The sequence below is a fragment of the Panthera onca genome, chromosome D3, assembly GCF_046562875.1.
Source record: "Panthera onca isolate mPanOnc1 chromosome D3, mPanOnc1 haplotype 2, whole genome shotgun sequence".
In the NCBI taxonomy this organism is placed as follows: Eukaryota; Metazoa; Chordata; class Mammalia; order Carnivora; family Felidae; genus Panthera; species Panthera onca.
Genome location: NC_138350.1, coordinates 65,873,205 through 65,891,255, shown reverse-complemented (window position 1 = coordinate 65,891,255; position 18,051 = coordinate 65,873,205). Strand labels below are relative to the sequence as shown.

The window sequence follows — 18,051 nt, the reverse complement described above, 5'->3', positions numbered from 1 at the left end:
TTCCTACACATCTAAAATGATTGCAAAATAAAAAGCTAAAAGAATTTTTTAAATAGTAAAAAATGATTGAACCCCTAGTATCCATCAGGCACTGTCTTAGACACTGGAGACGGAGTACAACCAGGAAGAGAAGATCCCCAAGTTCACAAGGCTTAATACCTGAGGGAACCATAGCAAGAGCACGAACGCTGTCGTGGCCTTATTGTGTGCCATGAGTTTTTCTAAGCCCTTTGAATATATTGGCACACCTTGCCCTCCCTACAATTCTATGAGGACCATTATCATCATCCCCGTTTTATAGGTGAGGACACTGAGGCACAACAAGGTGAAGTCACACTGTCGAAGGCCACATGGCCGGTACGCTATGGCCCTGGGAACTGCACCCGTCTCTAGTCTTAAGCATTAGGTTCTATTGCCTCTTAAGTGAGTGGTAAGGATGATGATAGTGGACCTCCCATAGCCCTTACTGTCTGCACCTTTCATCGAATCCCTGACTCAGTCCTGGGTTTGGGATGGTTTTCTGTGTTCAGCTGTTGTCCGCCAAGCCATCCCTGGCCCCTGATGTGTTGGGCAGCAGAGGGGAGAGGGGAGAGACTCAGAGCCCAAGCAGGCAGTCATGGACAAGTCTCGACCACCGTAGGCAGTGGTCTGGCTGCCTGGGATGGTTGCCACAGAGCTGTGGACCAGAGATCTGCTATCTTACATGCTGTCTGTTTGGATGTTCATGCTCTTTCAGTCCTCACTTCTATACTCTGACCCTAACTTCCATCCCAACCTCAAAGTCCTATGGTTGCTGTTTTTTTAAATTAATCTTTCCATGTCACTGTCCCACCTTATTTTTCAGACGGAGAGATAGACACCTTTCTGGTAGTACTTAAACTCCAAAAGTGTTGCTCAAAAGCCACATTATAAGTATAGCCATATCATAAATGATTTGAGGCACCTTGTTAGTTAAAGGATTTTGTTTTTCTGAATAAAGACTTGCTGTTTGTGATGAGAGCCATCGCTGGTTTGCAAGCTCAAATTTAACTTTATTTCATTTGCAAGTGGCTCTGTTTGACCCATGCCTTGTTCTGGGTGTCCACATCTTGACTCAGGGACTTGGATAGTAAGACTCATTTGTGCTTGTGACATGTGCTGCAAGGAGATGCTTCCTCCAAGAAATGGTGTGCGACCAGATAGGAGGGAGAAACATGCACGCATACACAGAGAAGATCTTATGTGGGTTTGCCTGCTGCAATTGCCCTGTTGTCAAATGCTGTTATACCCAGAGGCCAAAGTTGATAGCCATGCACTCACCCCGCTCCCCAGATGAAGCCCCAACTTCTTATCTTGCCACTTTGGGGGAGGCTGTTGTGGTAAACTAATTCACACTGAGATGCTGGTGAATTAATGTGGCATCCAAAAGAGGGGTCATCCTCAAAAGGTAACATGAAAACCAAGGAATGAGTCTCTAATGGTGGAATTAGAGTCAATTGATGTCCAGTGGGCATAGGTGCTATTTTTAGACAAAGGTATGTGAGGTTTTTTTTTAGGGAAGTAAGTGCCTGTAAGGAATCATTCCTAGGTCTAGTAGAGAACTCATGTCCTGGGAGATTCCTTGGTCTGGAAACAAAGGGAATTCAGAGTTCTGTTGGGTCTGACCAACAGAATGGCCCCATGGCTTTCACTAGCCCTCAGTGCAAAGAAGAGGAGGAGCTGAGCTCAAGGGAATGCTAGGGTTCTAGCTGCCACTTCAGGACGCAGTTAGGAACTATTTGACCAGTGACCATGGCCAGGGTGGTGATAAGCTTGTAAATTTCGAGTCTTCCTTCCATATCTTTATCATTTGGAACTCACACTGCCTGGTTAGCATTAAAACTCTGAGAATGGAAAGAGCCCATCTTTGGGGACTTCAGGGGCAGAGGAGTCACTGGTGAGGCTGAGTCCTTCTCTCAGTTGGGCTTGGAGACAAGTCTCAGGGGACAGAAAAGGAATGCAGGCTGCCTTCGAGAACACCCAGGTCAGGCAGTTGGAAAGTCCCAGGCCCGCTGCTGGGTGACCCCTCCTGACACATCACCTTCAGCTTGGAGGTCACAATTTAAGAGGGCATTGGCAGATTTGAACAGGTACTCAGCCTGATTCTGGCATTTGAGAATGATAAATATTTAAAATCTGTTTGAGGTTTCTTTGGCTTTGGTCTGCACTCAAACCTCTGTAAGCATACTCACGCAATATGGATGCAGGCAGGTGGGTGCAGCTCCCTGTTGCCACCTTCTATCTCATGGGGGCATGTGCTGTGTTCACTTTTATCTCAGTGGTCCTGAGGAGGGATCTGAGGGGCCAGGGACTGTTGGCTTTGCCTTTTACCCCCCCAGGCACGTCAGCACCCGTGGACACTGACACCACCACCAAGGCAGTTGTCCTGCTACTCGCCGCTCTTTGGAGCTCCCCCTATGCAGATCATCTGCCCCCCTTTAGGCCCCAAAGTGCTCCATCCATGCCTCTTGGGCTTGTGACAAAAATTTACTGCAAATCTAGTGGCTTAAAACAACAGGAACATATTCTCTTACGTTTCCTGAGACCAGGAATCTGAAATCAGTGTCATTTGGCAGAAATCAAGCCCAGCCTCACCCCCTTCAAAGCCTCTGAGGGAGAATCCTTTTCTTGCCTCTTCCAGCTTCCGGAAACTGCCAGACTTCTTCGGCTTGTGGCCGCATCTCTTCAGTCTTCAAGGCCAGCATCTGTCCATTCTTTCCCTCCCCATCTTCACATCATCTCCTCCTCTGTGGATGTGTCAAATCTCTCTTTGCCTCCCTCTTACGAAGATACTCGGGACTGCGTTAAGGGCCGTCCTTGGGTATTTGTCAGCCTACCACAAGGGCCATGACCCACAGAGCATGGATCTGAAAACCCTGTCATGTAAGAAATAGTCAAAAGTTCCAGGGACATTTAATTCTCAAAAGAATTTTATTTTGAAACATATATGGGTGGGGATACATCTCCTTCGATGACCTGTATACATTAATGACTTCATGCCTCTTTGGCACAGATTGATCAGAGAATATAGTTGTATTTATTTGTATCCAGTCATCCATTCACATATGCATAACAAATGTGGCATGTATAACATACATTTGTACCTAAATCGTAAATTAACGAGAAGCATAAAGCCAAGAATTCTAAATTCCTTTGATCTGCAAAATTATACACTTGGTGAGGAGTCAACTAGTTGAAAGATTATTTGAGGGAATTTCTAGTATGTGACATGAGCCTGACGAGGGAACTAGTGAGCACCTCCTCCTAGCTTCTGCAGACCAGAGGGACAGACAGGGCTTAAATTAGAGCAGGAGGGATTTAGGGCAGACTTCTGGAGAATGTTTTCACTTCTAATAATCATAAAATGCACATGAGTATGTTATCGAAAAGGATTAGGCCTCTGGCCCACCACTGCCTTTAAGGCAAGGAGTAGTTCTTGGTTTTCAGTCCCAGCCACACTGGCGGCGGCCTCTGTTTTTAAAAATACTTCTTGTATACAAGGAAGCATAATTGCCATGCAGCGTCATATCTTCAGTGCCACTTGCATACCCCAGGGGCTTATCAACAGCAGCATCTGGAGTCAGTCAGCAGTCAAGCAATCAGTCAGTATGGAAGGTTGCATTACACATGCAGCATTGTGGGAAGAGGAGTAAGATTATCAAGATAGAGCATCTCACAGATGATGAGGTCATTCACCAGAAAAGCAGTAATAGCAACAAACGCAATGTACCTTCTGTTTGCCTGCCTTTTAATAGTTATTTACCCAATCTAAGGCCACTACTTTTAGTTTTGCAGATTGTGTATAGAAATATATCATCTAGAGCTGAGCAGTGGCTAACCTGCCCCACCATTCAGGGCAGCCCCGTCACTCATAGAATATCATTTAAAGCTTTGCAGGTATAGAATCCCTTTTACATTTTAAGCTGACTTCACATTCACTCGGTCCTCCTGACAGTTTTGTGAGATTGCAGGGTCCGTGTCGTTTCCCCCAGACTACAGATAAGGAAACCAAGTCCCAGAGAGAAGCTTGGACTGCTCTAGGTGGCTAGAAGAATAAGATTAGGAACCAGAGCTGGTAGTTCTTGATGCAGGGCCATTGCTGTCAGCCAAAGTCACTTAATCCAGGCTTTCAGGAACACATCTGGGGTGTAAGAGACAGGCTATTGGGGAGTCACTGGGAGCTGAGATAGGAGCTGAGTAAGGGCCTCCTGTACCCTCCTCACCCCTGCCCAGCCCCTCATGGTAGCTAGGTCCCCGCTTTATGCCCCTCCTCTCTTCCCCTAGATTTGAGCGGGAGCAGAATGATACCTTCATCATGGAGATCCTGGACATCGCTCCATTCACTAAGATGCGGATCCGAATTGATGGCCTGGGCAGCCGGCCTGAGTGGTTCCTGGAGAGGGTAAAATGTCTTCCCTCCACCCTTTCTGCCCAGCCCTTCTTCCTGCTCTTCTGTGTTGTCAGTGGACCTGGTTAAAGTGCAGATGTCACTTTAGAGGGTTATTACACGAGCCAGGCTCCCAGCAGGAACTGGGGCAGCAGAGGCTTTAATGGTGGGCACTTCAGGCAGGAAGGCAGGAAGCTTTCGGTTGCCCCTGTGATCGCACATTAGGTAGCTGCCTCTTTCTCCATCTTGGGCTCTGCTCTCCCCCACTCAGTCTTCTCCTCTCCCATCCACCAAAAGCTATCTGTTTTGAGTCCCCTCAGGCCCCTACGTCCCTGTTCTGCCATTAACAGATTTTCCTTGAACCAACAATATGGTGCCCACACCAAGGACAGTCTGGCAGACTTCAGGTGTTTATGGCTGACAGTGGTTTGGTTCGTCCGTTCTTCTGTCATTCGCTCTGCAAACGTTCCTTGTGCACAGTGATAGGTACCTCTCAGAAACACGTTTGGATTAATTCTCCATTTCCAAATTTCCAAACTAAGGTGGTCACAGTAGGGGCTTCAGACCCTGTGCAAGTCATACAGAGCAGGGTCTTTGTTTGGAGCGTCTAGGTCAAAAGAACTCATCTCAGGTCTGGAGTCGTGGGTCTTTGGGGTTCAGCCAAGGGGGATGCATTAGCAGGTGGGCAGCTGATGGAAGTGAGGGCAGGTGTTCCCACACTGGCTCCTTCACCCAGATCCTACTGAAGAACATGAATACTGGAGACCTGACCATGTTCTACTATGGAGACTGGCTGTCCCAGCGGAAGGGCAAGAAGACCCTGGTGTGTGAAATGTGCGCTGTCATCGATGGGGAGGAGATGATGGAGTGGACCTCTTACACTGTCTCAGTTAAGACCAGTGACATCCTGGGTGAGTCGGTGGGGCCCTCCCGTCTCCCAGTCCCACATCCCACTACCCTTGCCCTTCCTCAAACTCGGGCCCAGGCCAGGGCACTTTTCTTTGGATGACCTTCCAAATGTTAGTCAACACAAGTCCTTTCCACCATATGTCACTGTCTGTCTGAACAAAGTAGTTCTCCCAGTTACTGAATTGGCTCTGTCCCCCATCCCCCAAGGCAGTCTGGGAGAACATGATGAGGCAGTGTGGTCAGGACTTTTGAAAGCTCTGCAGGAGCTTAACTCAGAGGCCCTCTGTCTTCCTACTGCTGTCCCATGCCCCTCACGCAGATGCTGTGCATCTCAGAGGCCCTTGGGTTCCTTCCCACATCTGTGTGCTTGGCAGCCATCTTCTGTGTGCTGGCTTTAGGCCTTGGGTCTTAGGATGGAGATATGACCCTGGGCCCTTATGAATCTGACATTCTAGCACAGCCGTGACATGAAGCTCTGCCCAAGGTCTGCATAGGAGCTGGGGAACTCACAAGAGGGTGCCTTACCCGGTTGGGGATAAAGGGCAAGGGTCATGGAGGGCCTCCCAGGGGCAATACCAAAGTCTAGTCCAGAAATACAGACAGAAGCCACTGAGGCAGATGGAACACCAGATGAAGGGTCTTACGAGCAAAAATGCTAGTGTTTGCAAAGGCCTGAAGCTGAGAGGGAACACGCTCTTATGGAGGCAGTGTCTCCCGCCTACCCTTCTCTATATCAAACCTGCTCTCCAGGAGCTGTTGCGAGGAATATGGCAAACTCATTCACACTGATTATAAATGACTAGTGAGGGATGAGCCTGTTTGGTCCTAATAGCTTACATGTTCAACAGAGAAGCATTTAGCCAAAGAAATTAGGCTCTCCTGGTAGGGTCTCAGGCACAAGTGATGGGTTAGTATAGCTGGTAAATCTGTTGGCACCTCCCTTCCTCCTTGCTCTTGACAGTGGAACCTTCACTCCTTTTGGTGGAAGTTCCAAGTGTCCACATGTTTTGCACCCTCCATCTCCTCATGATGTGTTCTCAGAAAATAGTTGATAAGTTCCTTAATAACCATAGGGGGTGTGTGTCAGGAAACTTTCATGGAGCCACCTCTTCCAGAAGCATCTCTTTTTTTAAAACTAGGGTCAATACCTCTATTTGGCTTAAGCAGATGCTATGAAGCTCTAGTGTAGACTGTCAACCAAGCGTAGATATGGGGAGCAAGGAACTTTCCTATTTCCCTCTGAACCCACATTGTGCAGGAAAGAGTCTGTATTTCTAAACCACAAAGCCAGTCTTCATGGCATACCTTTTAAGTATGGGTGCATTTCCCCCAGAAATAAATGAGTTCTTGCACTAAAACCATACTTGCTAACCAGGACTCCAGTTAGCTCAACAGCATTTACAAGGTACAGAGATAGGACGAAGGATAGAATTGGAGACCCAAGGGTCCCAGGAAACTAACCAGCCCTTTCCAACCTCACCCTTGGCCTCGTCAACATTAAACTTCCCATCCGCACCGCTGGTGCTTCCGAGGAAGCCAGGATGGAGACCTGGAGAGTAAGTGGGCTGTGCGTTGGAAAGGCTAGCACCTAGAGCCTCTGTCTTTGCACCCCAGGAGCAGGCACCGATGCCAATGTGTTCATCATCATCTTTGGGGAGAATGGGGACAGTGGGACCCTGGCCCTGAAGCAGTCAGCCAATTGGAACAAGTTTGAGCGGAACAACACGGACACGTTCAACTTCTCTGACATGCTGAGCCTGGGCCACCTCTGCAAGCTGAGGGTCTGGCATGACAACAAAGGTAACTCCTGCTCAAGGTCAGAGGTGGTGGGGACGGCAGGCCCCAGCTCTCCACCTGAGCCCTTTCCCGTCCCCCTGGCTGCATGTTGACCTTTTACTGCAAGGTGACAGGCAACTAAAAACTATCGATTGTCACCATTTTTACACTTGCATCAGTTAGAAAATGTCCTATGTTTCTGGACAAATTTTAGAAATCAAGCTTCATTCCTAACACCATTTTCTTGTTCATTGCTCTTCCCCTAATGCCTATTACATTGCCTGTACTATAGTAGGGACTTGGTGTAGTTTTAATGGAATTTATTTATAGCCATGTTTCACTCTCTCAGATCCATTTCTGATTTGTTCATGCCTCAGTCACAGGAAACCCACATTTCTCTGGAAACAGAGTTTTCCCCATGCCTAATACTTCAAAAATTGAGTCCTGGCCATGAATCTCAGGATCATGATTAGGTCCTCTAATACCAGCTTCCCCACCTTTTCCCCAGCACTGACTGTGCACATATCTAGACTTGCTCATTTTTCTTGGTGCATTTTTCTTTTATGCCAAAACTTGACTGCCAATTATTTCGTATTTCCTCAGTCAAAACCCTGAAAGAAAAGGGAGGCCCCTCAGCACCACGGACAGCTGCACACAGGTCCTACTGTATTGTTGGCTGCTGCTTACTGTGGTTTATTACATGCCAGACTCTTCAAAAAGCTTGGTTCCTCTCTTGGTAACTCAAGACTATCTGATTGCCTTCTTCCTATAATGGCTCCTGGGCTTAAAGAAACCCAGAGGCACCAATATTATCCTCATTCCTTTGAAAGCAGAGAAGTGGGCCTCCTCGCCTCCAACCAGAATTTGGATCTGAAAGCAGGGAAAGGAAGATGTCTGTATCCTCACTGAACCCAAGTGGTTGGGATACTAGGGTCAGGAGAGGTACAGGGAAGTCCAGGTTCTGTGCCTAGCTTCCTCTTTATAGTAACTTTCTCCTCCATAGATGGAAGCTTAAATGTTAATATAAGCCAAGACAGCTAAATATGTCCTTAAGCGCTCTCTCTATGCCACATTTTTTCATATTTAGTTTAAAAATATTCAAGCTACATTATGCTTCCCTTGCATAGCAATTTATGAGGACAAAAATATTTCATTTGAGAGCCTTCCACCAAAAAAAGTTGTGGATCCCTGAACAGATACCACATAAGTTACAAACATTTAGTTAACTTAATAGTATGGCAGTTATCTCTTTCCTTGATTCTACCTTTCCATCTTTTCTGTTTATCCAGCAATTTTTAATGAAAAGATTTAAGCCTGCACAAAAGTGAGGGAAATAGTATAATCAACTTCCACATACCCATCACGTAGATTCAACAGTTATGACTTGTCATACTTGCTTTCCTCTTTTCACTTTTTCTTTTTCTTTCTTATTTTCTTTTTGGTTGCTATGTTTCCCTTTCAAAAATGGACACTTCTATTTTTTTAACGTTTTTCCGTCTCCAAGAGACAGAAAGAGACAGAGCATGAGCAGGGGAGGGGCATAGAGGGAGACACAGAATGCGAAGCAGGCCCCGGGGTCCAAGCCGCCAGCATGGAGCCTGACGCGGGGCTCAAACCCACAAGCCGTGAGTTCATGACCTGAGCTGAAATCAGCCACCAACCAACCAAGCCACTCAAGCGCCCCAAAAATGCACATTTCGAAATGAAATCCAGTGCCACTACATTTAAGCGTGACTTCCTTGTGTCGTCCAATTTCCACTCCGTATGCAAATTTCCTTAATATGAAAAATGTCTTTGTATTTTGATTTTGCTTGAATCTGGATGAAAATAAGGTCCACACACTGCGGACCTTATCTGTGACTTCCCTTTAGTATCTGTTAATGCAGAGCATGCTGACTCCCTTTATTTTTTTTTTCATGCTATTGGCTTGTCGAAGGAAGTGGGCCCAATGATCTGTAGCATGTCTCTATTCTGGACCTGCCTGTCTACTTCTTCATGGTGTCACCTCCTCTTTATTCCCCATGTTTCATACAATCTGGAAGTCAGCTCTAAAGGCTTGCCTGGATTCAGGTTCAACTTTCTTTGGCAAGAATACTTTATAGGTGATATCAGGACTTCTTTACAATGGGAATCGTGTATTTCACATTACACCACAGCAGCTCTACTCTTCCTGATTCTCCCATCCAATAGTGGGTGCAGGGACTATCAGCCTGGTTACCCCAACCACCGCCCCCCACCACCAGTCCCGTAACTCTTCATCTAATGGCTTCATCCAGTAATGATCAATTAGGATTACGAATGGTGATTTTCTAATTGTCCTTTCTTATCCACTTACTAGCTAGAATGCTTTTGTAAAAAATAAATAAATAAAATATAACTTTACAAGAGGAGACTGTTTAAGAAACAGACTCGCTCATAATAGGTTTCAGATGACTCGCTGTGGATCCCCAGGGTCTCCACTCTCAGGCTAGTGCTGGCCACACAGTTAGCCAAGCTGTAACTGTGGGTTTGTCTTCACTAGTGAAAGCCAACCATGTGATATCAGCCTTCCCGGAGCTACCTGTTCCCAGCTACATGTTTGATAAGTTCTTCGTGGAGCTAGTTGTGGTAGGATCCCTGTCAATCACATCCAATATTTTCAAAACAAGACAACTAAATCAGCAATGAAAAAAAGAGCTGAGGATGAAGTGTGCTTCATCTTAAAGGAGTTAGAGTTTTTACTGTGGTATTTACCATGAAAGGAACGGTTTGTTTGTTTTCATAGAATTCTAACTTGAGAAAAGAATTTGGGATGGGTGAGGCGATGCCATGCTTTCGGAGGACAAGGTGAAGGGAGGTGCAGTGGGGTGGGAAGCAACCTGCCACCGAGCACCAGGGCGACATGGGCCAGGAAGATTCCTTCTCTGGTTGTCCATGGATAGAGTTAAAGCCAGCCCAGAATCCACCCTTCCCTTCAGCCCACGGCTTTCCTCTGTCACCACCTTGCTTGGAATCCAGGAGATGAAATTCAGGAGTGAAACCTACCTGGGGTGTAAGGCAAGATGAATAGTGTGTTCCAGCAACAGAAATGATCTCATGATGACCCACCTCTCCAATGAATGCCATCCCTCTCCACCAACACTCATGCATACACACACACTCACACACTTATAATTCCCATTGACTCCCACTGGTCATTTTGTCATGATGTGATATGATAGAAAGACCATCATCCTGGAGTCAGAAGAGATGGCATTAAGCCAGTGATTCTCAAGGTGTGGCTCTGGGACCAGCAGCATCAGCATGACTGGGGAACTAGTTAGAGATGGAAATTCTTGGACCTCACCACAAACCCAGTCAATCGGAATCTCTGGGAGAGGGGGGCCTCAGTAATCTATTTCCACAAGCCTTCCAGGTGATTGCAGTGCAGGTGCTAGTTCTCAGCCTTGGATACACATGGAAATCACTGGGCAGCTTTAAAGGCTATTGATACCTGGGTCCTACTCCAGAGATTCTACTGTAGGTGATTTGGGTAAGGCCTGGATAGTAGAATCAGCCTCTCTCTCTCTCTCTCTCTTTCTCACACACACACCTTCCAAAGGACCAACATTTTGGCTTCTCATTCTCTGCCTTCCTTTTTCCTTGCCTCGCCCTTTCTCTGTTCCACTCTGGAATCCTGTAAGAACTACTCCAGCAGGTCTTATGGACATCATTTCCAGACTGAACACATTGGGGATTGTTAAGCAGTTTAATTAGTTTCGTGATATTATCAGGAATCATCTCAGAAAGCAGCCAATTTATAACCTTATGGGCGGAACTGGCCCTAGTGTAGAAAAGTAAAACGATTATTGAGATTTTTTTAAAAGTTTATTGATAAAGTAACTCACCACTCTTTTAACTCAACAGAAGTGTTTTAAATTTTAGCATAATTGTTTTAGCACTCATTGTTTTCCACTTCAGTTGAGATTCACATTTAAAAAAATATATGAAGTACTTTTTAAACCCAGAATTGAAGTATCCTAGGACTGCCAATATGCATGCCCTGCCCAGAGCCTCCACATCTGTCACCCACCCCAGAAGTCCCGTGACTGAAGTGTGTGGCCATCTTTCTGTGTCTTTGTGCTTGTAAGACCTTAATGCTCTTGGATCTACAGATGTTGCTGTCAGCAGATGTTGCTGTGGGCAGTGTCCAGTCCTAGAGACTGGCTTTTTGGTGAGGACATTGGGGTGGTCCCCACACCCCCTGGTGACCTTAGAGGGCAAGACATTAGAGTAGAGCATATACAAGCCTTCCTTGTGAGGTTGCCTTGTGAACATACGATGAGCAGCACGTATCATCACCATAACCTGTCACACCACTGGATTTCCCCCCACTGGTGGCAGGTGCTTTGGCTCTCAAAGTGCTCAGGGACTTGGAAGGGTGGAGAGTAACTGAACTGGTGCATGGTACAAATAATATGCAGCTGCCACAGCAAATGCACACGGACTTATACTTGACGGCTGTGATTTGGGGGGAGCACTTTTGAAGGACGCCCTGCCAGTCAGAACAGAAGTAGCTGTATGTTCAATATTAGGCCAAGACCTTTCAAGTTTCACATATACCCTGAAGAAATAGCAGCTTCTTATTCATTCTGTGACTACCAAACAGCCAAGGTCCTCAAAGTCCTAACATACACATTCAGCATCCACTGAGCAGGTACTACCTGCCAGTCGATATGCAAGGCATTAGGGAAACAAAAACAAGTAAGATCAGGTCCCTGTCCCCAAAAGCTCATGGTCAGGAGAGGAGACACATGTAAACAGTGATGACACAGGGTGGTCAGGATGTGGCCAAGGCAGGTGCAGGGTGCTGTAAGAGCAAGGAGGATATCAGATACAGGCCTCCTGAGCAATCAGGGGACACCAGGGAAGGCTCCCCAGAGGAAGTGATGCCTGCAGTGATTCTGAAAGGATAACGGGCATGAACTAGGTGGATACTGGTGTCAGGAAGCAATAGGATTCATCCTTCAGCTGTGTGAACTCCCAGGAAGTCAGTGACCCCACTGTGAGTCTGACGAAGGCCATGAGCCCTCTCCCTGGTGAATGTGGAATTATGTATAGCACAATTTCTCAGGGCCCTTAGACTGCTTCATGCTCATACGCAAATCCTCCAAGGGCCCATGAACCCCAGGTTAAGGATTTTGCAAAGAGAATTATGTGCTCAGGGCTAGAGGAGCCCTCAGAGATCGTCTAACCCACCTCCTCATTTCGTTAACAAGGAAACCAAGGCCCAGAGAAGACAGAGAACTTGTGCGGGGCCACACGGCCAGTGGGCTGGGGTAGCAGAGAGGTGAAAGCACATTCAGCTCCCAATCCCCATCACGTCTCTTCCCCAGGGATCTTTCCTGGCTGGCACGTGAGCTACATCGACGTGAAGGACAACTCACGTGATGAGACCTTCCGCTTCCAATGTGACTGCTGGCTCTCCAGGAGTGAGGGTGACAGGCAGACACTCCGTGACTTTGCCTGTGCCAACAACGAGATCCGTGATGAGCTGGAGGAGACCAGTACGTGGCGGGGTGGGTGGGGGTGGGCACCCAGGTGTGATTCCTGGGCTGAAGCTTCAGAGTTAAATGCGAGGTAGCTCAGGACAGGATGGGAATGGTGTTGGAAAGTCTGAAGGAGAGACCCTTATAGCTGGAGGGGAATCAGACGTGCAGTGAAGGAAAGAGTCTTGGGAAGGTACATAAATAAACACCCTAAATGTTACTCGGTGAACTTGGAACAGCCAGGACACTGCTACCAAATCTTAGCCCCAATCACGGGGATTAATTAGGTAGCAGGAAAAACACTGGGGACAGGCTTACCCTGTCCCGAGGGCCAGGCTGGGCACTTTGGTGGGAAGCCTTCTCTGGGTTGTTTTTATATCATGGGCTCCATACAATTGGTACCTGTGGCCACAGCTGACAGATCAAGACTTCTGGAAACAGAATTTGCAGGGGGAGCCAGCATCCCCATCGGCCACTTTCTTTGATCCTTCCTCAGGTGATATTTAAAGGGAAAGAGTTTAAATTGATCCCTAAAGTGGCTGGCCATCCAGGACTAGGGAGTTGTTTCTTTAATACAGATGCCGGCGTCTGGGTCCAACAGATTCAAAGAAACCTTATCAAAGGCAGAGCCCGGTGTAAAGAAAGGATTTTTTAACCTTAGTTTTTAAGGGAACACTAACTGCAGTAAGGGGTGAACCCTCAAATCTCAATGGCTTAACAAACCAAAATGTATTTCTCACTCATGCGATAAACCATACAGTGTGGTTGTTGGCAGGAGACCTTCCACGCTGTGATTGGGGGACCCAAGCTCTTTTGATCTGTGTCTCTGCCATTTTCAACATTCTTGGAAAAGGGAAAAGAGTGTGGAGTAGGCATACTCCCCTACCTTCTTAAAGAATTGATTGACTTTCTATTGGTGAGAACTAATCACTTGACTCCATCTAGATGCAGGGAAATGCAGTGCCCAGGTGGACAGCCCCTGGGGGTGGGGGGAAATGAAAGGAAGCACGGATCTCTGGTAGAAAGTCCCCCTCCATGTTGGCCACACCACCCAAACTACCCAACGATGAGATTAGCGGCTCTCAGAGGTAGTGAGCCCCGTGTCCCAGGGAGCATCCAAAGGAGGGGCCAAGCACCCCCTTGTCAGGCTTACTGCACAAGGATTCCTGCCCTAATTCAGAGTGTGGGCTCCCAGCTTCTGTAAACCACACTCAGCTGAGGAATTACTGGGTGCCCAGTTTCATTGTAGATGCTGTGAGTGGTACACACCCCTTTGTGACCTCCAGTTTGTGTTGACCTTTGCACATGGTAAGTCTCCCTGTACAACTATAAGCTCCCAGAGGTCAGGGACAGAGTCGCTCATTGTTGTAGCCTTCTGCAGCTCTGTAGGCTTTGGGACTCGGTGTGCTGTCACTGCTCAGGGGATGGAAGAAGAGGCGGTCCTTTTCCTTGGAGCCTCATAATCCCGTTAGAGGGAGACGCTGAAGCCCCTTACCTTCCTTAAGGAGGAAGGAATTCCTACCTTAGGAATTCCTACCTTAAGTAGGAATGCTTAAGCCCCTGACCCACGTGCCAAGATAAGCACTAGAGGCTCCTCGGGCCACTGGCGTCCAGGGGAGGAGAGATTCGTGATGCTCAGAGCATAATCACTGAGTCTCCTTCACAGATTTCCTGCCAAACAGCTGCTAAGACCTGCGAGGGTTGAGTTGGCAGGGAGATTGCAGAGGGGAGGCGGCACTTGCGTTAGTTCCGGAAGGATGTCACAGACTGGAGATTGGACGGCAAGGGCACGGAGCCCGGGAGCCGGCCCGGATGACTGGTCTTTACTGAGAGGCTGTGGAGGGCAGAGGGGCACCCTCTAGGAGTCCACAGAGGGACAGACTGCCACACCTGTGTCCTCAGACTGGAGGGTCATCCTGGGGAGAGCCACGGACACAGCCGGAGCCAAACATCCCAATCCTCAGCTACCTTTATTTAACCATTTGGCAAAGATTTACTGAGCACCTACTAAGTGCCACAGCCTATTCTGAGTTCTGGGACACACCAGTGGATAAAACAAAGACCCTGCCCTTGTGGCACTGACTCTCAGTGTCTGTGACCCCTGGGGCGCCTCTGAGCACTCAGCTTGTGAGAACAACAGCCTCTCATACTCAAATGGCTTCATATGCGCAACGCACTCTACACCTCTGTTCTCATTACATCCTCGCAGTCCTACTTCCACCCCGTGAGCTAGATAGGGTACAAATTCACACCTCTATCCCATGGGTAAGGAAAACAAAAACCCAGAAAGGCGAAGTGACACATCTAAGGCCCATTCACAGCTGGTACAACCCAGGTGACCTGATTCTTAGACCGGGGCTCGCTGCACCACTGCTGGCTGCCTTGTCTTTATTGGGGCCTGGCTGCTACTCCAGATGGGTCGATTGCCCCACCTGCCTCGGCCCCCTGTTCCCTACCTTCACCTCCAACTCCCGTTAGCAGCTCCAGAAGCTGCCCCCAGCCCTCTTCAAGCACCTGCCTCTACAGATGACTCCAATGCGCAGCAGAGCTGAAAGCCATTGGCAGCCTTTAAATAACACTGACATCTGGGTCCTATTCCCAAATTCTGTTGCGATTAATCCAGAGTAAGGCCTGGGCAATAGGATTACCTGCTCATGCGTGCACACACACATGCATGCACACTTGCACATGTGCCCACATGGTCACGCTCACGCGCGTGCACACATACACCCTTGGGAGGACAAAATAGATCTGTCTCGCTGGGCCGTCCTCCAGCAGGACCGGTGCTTCCCTCTTTACAGCCCTTCCCCTCCCTGTTCTCCCTCCCTTGACACCTTTAGGGCTGCTCAGTCAGCCTTCTCTGCAACATTTCCAGCCCAAATATAGTCCATTTTGATGGCCAGCTCCCCAGGGGGTGGGGGACTTCACCGCATCACCGGGCAGCTCTGGAAGATGCTAGAAAATCCATCTTTATACTCACGTTCTTGAAGCTTCCATTCTTTGGCAGTCCCAGTGGAGTCAAACAGAAAATTTCAGGAGCGGCCAGGACTCGTGGCTGTGTGTGCCTGAACCCCAAACCTAAGCTGGCTCCAGCAGAGAGGAAGCGTGTTGTTTCCCAGAACTCCAAGGCTCGGGCGGAGCTGGTTTCCACTTGGCTGTCTCCAGAGGCTCCAGTCATTTCAGTACATCCCCGTCTCCCCTTTCGTCTCAGCTCTGCTTCTTCCTGTGCATCGTGGGAAGACGGCCACTGGGAGCCCCAGCCCCACAGCCTTCTTAACAGCTTCAGTGGAAGGGGAGAGTGTCTCCCACGGGAAGATTCTGACTGGCCATGCAAGCCACACTGCAGGAGCTCCTTAGAGTGAAGACACTCCTGACACTGTGAGGTGGGCAAGGTGATCTGGAGCAGGAAGTTCCGGAAGCCCACTGCCATCCTGCTGGCACTCCACAGCGTCATGTGCCCCTGCAGTCCTTGCCTCGGGACGAACACCTGTTTATCCAGCACCTGCCCACATGATGGGGGGCCCTCGACTATTTGCTCATCTCCCTCTGCAGATGCCATGCCCAGAGCAAGATTTCAAGGGTGGTCTGCTCTCCTCTCTCCTGTCTTGCCACTTGAACTACACTCGTGCCCCAAGAGCCTGTGGTGGCTTTGCTGGCGGCCCCTCAGTGCTGGTGACTCACACGATGGCTGCTGAGCCCCTCTCTCCAGCTGAGCTTGTCCTGTGGGTGTGCTGGCCCCACGGATGACCTTACACTGATCCCCACTAGCCTGGGCTCCCCACTGCCCCCACTCTTTCAGGTCCCTGATGCTCCTCTGTCCGTTTCCCCCCAGCAACATAGACACAAAGTTGAGAATCACGCCTTCCACATTTGTATCAAGCTGTCGATGAAATACTGGGAAAGAGGGCAAGGTGAACTACGCTCATTGAAACTTCTTCTCCTCAAAAGACCGCAGATGCCCCTGGCAACATTTGTTCCTAATCTCTCTAAACGTCTTTGCTGATGTACCTTAACCCAGGACCATCAGGGAAGAATGGTCTGTTTGCACTCCATCCGCATTGGTTCTCAAATCTCAGACTTGAGTTCACCTAGTGAGCCCGTGGGTTCCTAGCGCCCCTGCCTCCTCCCCTAGGCGCTGACAAACCACGTCCTCAACAAAGCCCAGGACCCACTTTGAACTCACGGGTATTGGGTTTGCAGAACTCACCCCGCCCTCTGTGGGGAAAGCGTGAGACCTGACCGTGGCTCGGCCATCGGTCGGCCCCAGCCTCCTGGGCTGGTGTCTATACGGACCTACAGAGCCCCACCTTCTTCAGGAGTTCTGTGCTGTCCGTGGCTCTCCTGCCCTCTCGTCGGTGACCTGCCTCTTTGTCAGGATTGCTTCCACACGTCTCAGCAGCACGGACTGTCCTGGAGAGAAGCCGCCAGGGCAGAAGGGCTAGCGATTCACTGAGCTACAGACACAGCGGCGCCTCGTCTCCCTTGTCTGTATCACGTCCCTGGGAGAGCCCTGCGGAAAGAGCTGTCCTGTGCATCCAGAGTCCCAACCCCTCAACGAGTCCTTTACTGTGGCAAGAGCCATATGCACAGGGGACACTCTGACCGACATTGGTTGTGTCCCGTGTGCCAGCTCCGAGTCTGGCCTGGTCCCTTGGGAGTGGGAGCTGGGTCCCGTGAACTCCCATCCCCTCCCCCCTCAGTCTTTGCCTGTGCTCCTCCCTCTGCCTAGAACCTCCTTTCATCTTCCGCAGACGGTAATCCTGGCTCCATCTTCAAGCACAAGCTCAAACGCGACCTCCTTCCTGAAGCTTCCTGTGGCCCAACCATTCATTCATTCACTCCACAAATACTTATTGAGTTCCTGCATGCCAGGCACTGTTCTGGGCACTTGGGATCTATCAGTGAGCAAAACGAAGGCCCCTGCCCCCCTGGAGCTCACATTCAGGTGGGAGGGGGAGTACAGGAAACAAAATAAGCAGCAAACCACATAGCATGTTAGGAGGTAGCAGGTGATAAAGAGAATGTCATGGAGCCCCTTAAGGCCACCCGGGGGCGCTGGGGGCAGGCGAGTTGCCATCTTAGGGTGGGTGGGGCGATCTCCACAAGCAAAGTGAGAGAAGTTGGAAGCACTCCAGGGGAACAGTCACCCCAGGGCTCCAGGGACAGCAGGGGGGCAGAGGGGCCGAGTGGGGGGGGGGAAGGGGGAGAGCAAATGCGAGGAGACAGAGCTGGGAAAGGTAATGGGCAGCTCATTTGTCCTCTCACCTGGAGCTACTTCAGCCCCTTGTTGCAAGGTTAGCACATCCTTTGTTGCAAGGTTAGCACATCCCATCTGTGGCCTGTGGTAGTCAGTGTGTGCCTGGGGCTGCAGGTGGAGCTCTAGGCCCCCCCCCCCCCCCCCGAGTCTAGCCCCATCCTGACCCTTAGCACCGACATAACAAATGTTGCTGAGTG

At 49.1% G+C, this 18,051-nt stretch overlaps 1 protein-coding gene across 1 annotated transcript in view; it reads left to right on the top strand.

Annotated features, from left to right (window-relative positions):
• The window catches only part of LOXHD1 (lipoxygenase homology PLAT domains 1), a 162,619-nt gene that overhangs the window by 136,303 nt on the left and 8,265 nt on the right, over positions 1-18,051 (top strand). The window contains exons 35-38 of the mRNA XM_060613756.3: positions 4,303-4,420; positions 5,142-5,316; positions 6,929-7,114; positions 12,445-12,615. Of these exons, the coding sequence (XP_060469739.3) occupies positions 4,303-4,420; positions 5,142-5,316; positions 6,929-7,114; positions 12,445-12,615 (650 nt within the window). The remainder of the gene's footprint in view (positions 1-4,302; positions 4,421-5,141; positions 5,317-6,928; positions 7,115-12,444; positions 12,616-18,051) is intronic.